This window comes from Coffea eugenioides, chromosome 9 (assembly GCF_003713205.1).
Source record: "Coffea eugenioides isolate CCC68of chromosome 9, Ceug_1.0, whole genome shotgun sequence".
NCBI lineage: Eukaryota > Viridiplantae > Streptophyta > Magnoliopsida > Gentianales > Rubiaceae > Coffea > Coffea eugenioides.
Genome location: NC_040043.1, coordinates 35,434,544 through 35,442,435, shown reverse-complemented (window position 1 = coordinate 35,442,435; position 7,892 = coordinate 35,434,544). Strand labels below are relative to the sequence as shown.

Sequence of the window (7,892 nt, the reverse complement as noted above, 5' to 3'; positions counted from 1 at the left end):
GTCTAAGCTAAGGTATATTAGCTAAATCTATTTAAAAATTCAGCTAAACTAGAAAAATTTATTAGCTAAGCAACTTGTGTATTACTATATTCTACAGGCCCAGTTATATGTGACTTTGGAGTCATTCGTTTAGTATATTAGCTAAAGTTTCATTTTGAGCCATGGTGTACCAGGTTTCATAGGCGGCCAAAATAGAAGTATGGATAACAGTTGGAATACTTGAGGATCGTCTTCGAATAATGCTGATGATGATGACGACGACTGGGAACTCATCCAATGGGCAATGGTTATTCTATTCAACCCTGTGACTGAACGTCTAGCAAGATATATATTGCCTTTACCATGCAGAAACAACATGCTAAGTGGCCGTGCGTATGTGCAAGAATTGATTGATGGCCATCCTGCAAGAGTACTTGAGAACTGTAGAATAACGGTGGATTCTTTCATGCGCTTATGTGACATTCTTGTGAGTGGGGGATATGTACCACAAAATCCCCAGAAAAGAGTGCTCATAGAGGAAGCAGTGTGCATGACATTAGTTATGTTAAGTCACAATCATCGAATGCGAAGCCTCGCTGAACAATTCCAACATTCCCCGGAGACCATCTACAGGAACATTCATGAGGTGTTACGGGGGCTTTGTGAGTTGGGAAAAATTCTCATAAAACCGAGAGGACAGAACGAGGTTCATCCAAAGATTTATATCGATAGGAGATTTGTCCAGTGGTTTACGGTAAAGTATTGTTAAACCAAATTTATTCAAGTAGTATAAAGTATGACTTACCCATTTGTACCAACACTCAAGCATCAATATTCAATGATCGTGTCCAACTTTATTATGCACTTACCAACTAACTAGCATATCAAATCTACTAGAATGTTGTAGGTGCATTAGATGGTACACATATTCCAGCACATCCACCACCTGGGCAGCAAGCGGCGTATACGCATAGGCATGGGCAAGCAACTCAAAATGTACTAGCCATTTGCGATTTTGATATGCGCTTTTCATATATTTATGCTGGTTGGGAAGGAAGCGCCCATGATGCACGCGTCTTGGACGGAGCACTAACAGGACCTACACATTTTCCGATGCCCCCTCCAAGTGCACGACAATATTTTACAAATTTTTGTCCAATTATATGCTTCCATAGTAGTATGAAAATATTCAGGAGGTAACAAGTAGTGTACTTTTACTTATATTTGACCTTCATTTCACTTTGTTTGTAGGAAAATACTACCTTGTGGACTCGGCATATAGAAATATTCCTGGATTTCTTGCACCTTATCGTGGAACACCTCGACAACCTGCTCAGGGCGGATGTGGTTGTTCCTCCCTGAAGTAACTTTTCAATACTCGTCACTCATCACTTAGAAATGTAATTGAGAGATGCTTTGGGGTGCTTAAAATGAGATTCACCATCCTGCACGGTCCTGTACCTAATTTTTATATGAGTACACAAATAAATGTGGTGATAGCTTGTTGTACTCTATACAATTTCATACGGGATGAATTGCCAGATGATAACATATTCAATGATCATGATCAGGAGATGGATATCGAAGGAGAAGGTGGGGTCCCACCAATGCCAGAAATTCAACCCTTAAGTGCCTCACAACAAGAGGTCAACGAATGGCATGAAATGAGAGATGAAATGGCAAATGGAATGTGGAATGCGTATCGGAGTGCAAGATGAAGGTGAGGGATTTGTAGCGAATGATTGCTGTGTATTAATACTAGTGTGATGCGTGTAGACACCAAATTTTTGTCAATTTTTAATATTTTCTCAAGATTTTTCTATTTAATGAATTATTTATTTTCTAGTATTTTAATGTGCATTTTTCTCATTTTTGCAGGTTTGCTTTTAAAAAAAAAAAAGGGAAAAAAAAGAAAAAAGAAAAACAAACAACAAAAAAAACAAACAACAAAAAAGAAAATAAAAAAAAATCATCATAATCATTTTCTCTACCAAAACCCCTATTAACCCATTCCATACTCAATTGCCATGCACCTTTCTTTTCATTGGCAGAAGTCATCATTTCGGAAGATTCAGCACACAAGCTCCATTTTTTTTTTGGCTACAAGTCTCTCTCGGCTCTACCCCAGGGGATGGGACAGACAAGCAAAAACAAGACCAACACTCCAATTTTTTCTCCAGAAAAAAAATCCCTCTCGGCTCACTTGGGCAGAGGAGAGAAGCCACAAACAAAAAAAAAAAAAAGGACTCCTGACTCTCTCGGCTCTCTCTCTCAAAAACAGAGAAGAAGAAAAATCTCCCTCAATCTTCTCTTGGCTCCATCTCTGGTTCTCTCAATCTCACATGCACCTGTCCTCGGAGCAAAGAAAGGTGAAGGAAGGAAATGAAGACAACAAGCAATTGGAGTGTGAGGTGCTGAAATTCCTTCAAAATTTTGACCGAAGAAGCTCTTGCGGGAGTGGAGGTATTTTTCCAGCTTTATTAACCATGTCAACCCCACATTTTATCGTTTAATTTTGTGGCTTTTGCTGTCTTTTATTGTTGTTGTTGTGTTGTTCAAAATTTGGGAAATGGCTTGAGCAAAGTTGAAGAAAGAGAAGTAATATTTCTGTATGTATGCTAAATATTTGATAAAATGCCAAAAAGAATTTTAAGGACTGTTTTGCCTTAATGTAGTCTTTTGTTGTTGTTTTCCGGTTAGCTAAGATCATAGTTGTATTGTAGAGGTTGTAGGGAGTGTTGTGGTATAAATTTTGTGATTTTTAGTGGTGACTTGGGTGTTTTAAAAAATGAAAACTGGACTGTATTTTGATATTTTGGCCACTTTTGGATCATCTTTTGTAAAAACTAATTCCGAAAACGGAACCTACGCGAAAAATCGAGTGAGGGGGTGTATTTTGAGAAATTTTGGTGACCGGAGAGGTCGCCGGCGGTGGCGCCACCGGCGGCCACCAACTGAAGTAAGCTTCGGATGGCCAGAGGAGGAGAAGAACCGAAGGAAGAAGAAAGAAAGAAAAGAAAAGAAGAAAAAAGAAAGAAAAGAAAAAAAGAAAAAAAAGGGGTTTGGGCCAATTTTTTTCTGTGGGCTTGTGATCGGGCTTTAGTTTATTTTTTCTTTTGGGTTTCTGTTGGGCTACGAGGTTGGAGCCCATGTATTTTTGGCTGGGCTTGAGGGATAAAAATACGGGCTGGCCTGTGTGTTTTAGCTTGGATTTTCAGTTGGGCTTAGGTAGTTTTGGCCCAAGTAAAATAAAAAGAGTGGCCCGATGCCCTTTATCTTGCCCAGATCTGGTTACGATTTGCACTTTGGCCCCTGATCTTTGGAGTAGTTTTATTGTGGCCCAGAATATTTTAAATTCCTTTCACCTAGGTCCTTAAATTAATTGCATTGTGGTCCCTGAATTTTATCTTTCATTTAATTTTGACCCCTAAACTTTGGAAAAATATAATTTTATCCCCAAAGGTTTTTCAATCTTTGCAATTCAGTACATGGTGAATTTTGACTCTCTTTGTTATGATTGTTTCTTTTCTTTAATAGCTAATTATGTTACTTTAGAATATACTTAACTTGGAATTTTTAGATTTGCTTAAATTTCTTTACGTCTGACATATTAGTGTGAATTTAGTACTTGTATTATTATTTTCTTTTTCAATTAAATTGGTGCCATGATCCTTTTGTTCATTGTGAGTATAAATAGGACAATTTGACTCCATTTAGTTACCACTTCAAACGGGAGGTACTCCTATTTTTATTATTTCAATGTCAATTACGTGATCTTATGTGCTCTTATGTGTTCCTATGTGTTTATATTTTTATATGCTTTATTTATTTGATTTAAATATTCATTCAAATTTTCTTACATATGTTTTAGTTAATTTTTTTTACAATGATTCAAGAGGCATTTAAATACCTCAAAAATGTAATAGATAGGATAATTAGATTTGTTTTATTATATTTTTCCCTTCTAGATTGTAGTTAGGCGCTCCCCGATGTAATAGATAGGTTGCGTGTTTATGTGGCTTATGTGTTATGTGTTTTATCCGCTTTTCTTAGGATTTTGGCATCTAGATATTATGTTTACGTGTTATGTGCTACGTGCTCTTATGTGTTTATTTGTTTTAATTTATGTTTTATTTGTTTCACTATGAATTGTTAATGCATGACGTCACCACACTAGTCCAACGCTAGTTGTGATTTTTCCCTCCGCTTACTTGCTAGTCCAACGCTAGTAAGGATTTTTTTAGAAATGGGTTAGTCCAACGCTAGACCCTTTAGGTCATCTTGCGCTAGATTCATCTTTGTATGCTATTCACCACATTTTCATGCATATTTTCATTTTTAGGATCTTTTCTCATTTGTATGATATTCCCTATTATATTATCCCTTACCCTCTGTAGGTACAAATCATGTCATTTAGAATTGCATCTCATTTAAGTTAGTTCATTTGCTTGTTCATGTTAGGATAGTTATTTTTTTTTTTTTTTAAACATGGGAAATGGGTGATTATAACTTTTTAGTTTAAATACTCTATTAATCCATGTATAAGAAAATTATGTCACGAGTTTTTGTCTCCCGTACCCTTTATGTTGCATTCCCTTTTCCTTTGATCATTTATATATGTATATAATTTAATTTCTTTTCTCTTCTTTTCTTTTAATTTCATCATTTGCATATTCGTGACACTTTCAAGGAGTTATTTTGGCTTTCGCAATTAATGCGGTTGGTTCAATCAAACCCTTGAATGAACATTTTGTCCCTTTCAATGTTTTTATAAATTTAGATTTGCATCCATGTAGGAAACATCCAAATATGATAAAATTAAGGGTTAGATTAGGAAAATTTTGACTAAACCTCGCAACTAGCTTAGATTAGGTTGAAAGGGTGCCTTAGGTTTGAGTCAATTGAACCTTTGCCTTCCCTTTCTTCAACCGTGACTCCCGAACCCATTTCTCTTGTTTTCAAAGACCTGGAGTTGTCAAAAAGGGTTTTGATTTATTTTATTTCTGTCAAAAATATTTTTCGGGTGACTTGGTACACCAAAACTCGATACCAAGTGGTGACTCCTATTTTTTCTAAAAAACCCTTTTTAGACTAAATTTTTGGACCCAAATTGTCGCATTTTTTAAAGTCCCATTTTAGGTCCCTTTTAACTTGTTTTAAAATAAAATCACATCTTTTCTAAACCACCTTTATCTTTCTTTTTCCATCGCGAAAAATGGGGCGCGACAATGCGAATAAGGTTAATCCAAGTACTTTAGCATCATTTTAAATTCCAAAAATTTGCTTGTTTATGTCATGTCTGTATGTTTCCTAATTCCTCTATGCTTGCTTGACAAGTGAGTCAAATCTCTATTTTGAAAGTACTGTATTCTATATTAAATCTGGTATACCGTAATTTTATGAAGAACTATTTAGCCCCTGCAAAATATTTGCACATAGTGTCAACCGAGCGGTTCAAAGAGGTTGCAATTTGAGATGAATAATGTGATATAACCAAAAAAGCTGTGGTTAAAAAAAATTCAATACTTGCAAGAATACAATATACTATCCAAACGTGAATCCTATATTGTATTCTTATTGAATTGACTATCCATACGAGATTCAGTTATTCTTATCCAGTCAAACTATTTGATCGAATAACAACAAATTAACCTTTGCCATTTCTTTGTTTTTCCATTCTCCCAAGAAACTAACAGTCTAATAACATTTTAAGGCATGTTTCTCATTTACCTTGCTTCCTACATGATTTAGCATCTATAATTATACTGATCTTAAATCCTTTCAGTAACTTCTCATATCGGACCACAAACAAGTAGATGCAGGCGAAGAAAAAGCTTGATTACAAAATCAAAAGATTGCGAATGAGAAAACAATTGATTATTACTTTTTCTGGGTTTTGGCTTTTTTGTCTCAAATTGCAATTGGTCATCTCATATTCTACCCACGTCTTATCCACTAACTACAGTAAACCTAAGGCCTCACATCTAAATTAATTATCTATTGGTGGGAAAAGCACACTGCAAATTACAAAAAAATAAATTCTTTTTATAATAATAAAGTAGAAGTCGTTAGAAATTTGATTTTCAAAAACAATTATTGAAAATTAAAATAATGAATGTTATTGAAAGTTATTAAACCCTAGTAACTATGTATAGTTTGTTTGTGGTGGTTATGCAATGTAAATTCTTACTTTTGAAAGGATAAAAATGGGATAATAAAACATAATAAAAAATTTTAACACCAAATGCTTGCCTCATGCTTTATATTAACTAGTGGGAAAAACATGCCCTATGATGTTGGTATGCAAATTAAGAAAATTAAATTGTTTTTATTAGAAGCAATGGAAGTTATTAAATTTTTTTGTAAAAATATAAAAATATGATTTTTTTCAAACAAACAAAAAAATTATTCAAACAAGCAAAAAAAAATTATTAGAAGTTACTCAACTTAAGTAATCTTTAGCAAATCTTTGCTTTTGTGAAGGTAAAATTTAAAAAGTAAAAGATGGCCTAAAATTTTGACACTTAAACCTCTTCCTCATTATATATATATATATATAGGCTAGTGCTGCAGGTACACTTGATGATTTGATGTGTGTACAATCAGGCTAATTACTTAGAATATTGTCAGAAAAAGAAAAATCGGACACTTACGGATCTGACAAGTAATAAACTATTGCTGCCAGGTTGTGTCAGCCCGGCAACAAAAGCAAATTTTTTTTTTAAAAAAACACAACTGGGATCTGGCAAAAGTTAAAAAAGCTGGCTGCCGGCAGTCAATTTTTTTTTTTTTTTTAAAAAATTTCACTCAACAGTAGAAGATGCTTATTTGGTTTGTGGGATTTTAGCTTTCTGGAGTAGTGGCTCTCTTGTCACAACAGAAGATGCTTGTTTTTTTCGGAGTCTTGCGATGTTACCAATGCTTGTTATGGGTATTCGTTTCTTGGGTGGAGAGGTATGCTGTGTAAAATCTATTTTGATCAGTTTGCAGTTTTTGCTGTGAAGATTAATAATGGACACTCCAAAATAATCTTCTGACACTCCAATCTCCTTTTATACATAATGTAAAATGATAGAATGGAGTATCAGCCTTTCGGATTCTCGCTTGTCTAACCTTTATTAGTCTTTAAAATTGAATAAAAGGAAAAAAATAATGCAAATGATCTGAGCAACTAAAAATGAAGTTAGATTCCCATACTAGAAATTATTTCGTTTTCAGCACAAGAAATTGAAAAAAAGAAAAGAAAATGCAGCTAAACTATATTGCAAACCATTGTAATAAAAAAAGAAAACATCGTAGTATGTAATAAAATGAGGAGGTATATTGTACAGTTCTCTTGGAGGTCACCCTATGTACGTTGACTCAGGGTCTTCGTTTTTAAGAGTTGTTTATTCTATCGAAAATCGTTCTAAAAGTATTCATATTTTGTTAAATGAATTTTTTTCATTTTTTACTTTTAAAATGATCACTTTATATCCTTTACCAAATTAAATCAATAAAATTTTGTTTCAACTTGGGTTTTTAACCATTTTTTATTCTAAATCTATTATGTAAGTCACACAAAATCATTTTTAAAATCATTTTTGGGACAATTACATTTATAGCTAAATACATAACTCAACTCATATTTATTTTTGCCCTTAAAAAAGTAGAATTAGATTATATTATTTTTTCTCTAAAAAAAAGTAGAATCTAATTTAATTCATATTCTTTTTGTCACTGAAAAATGGGGTATGAACTTTTTATACATTACAAATGATCATATCTAAGTCACATCAGGTTAAAGAGTGATAAAAAAATTAGATCAAAATCAATTTTATTAACCTGAATTTATAAGAGATATAAAGTACTTGAATTTATAAGAGATATAAAGTTAATATTTAAAAAACAAAAGAATTTATTTAACAAAATGC

General features: G+C 33.5%; 1 protein-coding gene across 1 annotated transcript; it reads left to right on the top strand.

Annotated features, from left to right (window-relative positions):
• Positions 1 to 283: 283 nt before the first annotated feature.
• Positions 284 to 1,697, top strand: LOC113782479. The gene is made up of 4 exons (XM_027328371.1): positions 284 to 733; positions 877 to 1,105; positions 1,231 to 1,326; positions 1,480 to 1,697. Exons 1-4 carry the CDS (start codon positions 284 to 286, stop codon positions 1,695 to 1,697), a joined length of 993 nt encoding a protein of 330 aa, XP_027184172.1.
• Positions 1,698 to 7,892: the final 6,195 nt, after the last annotated feature.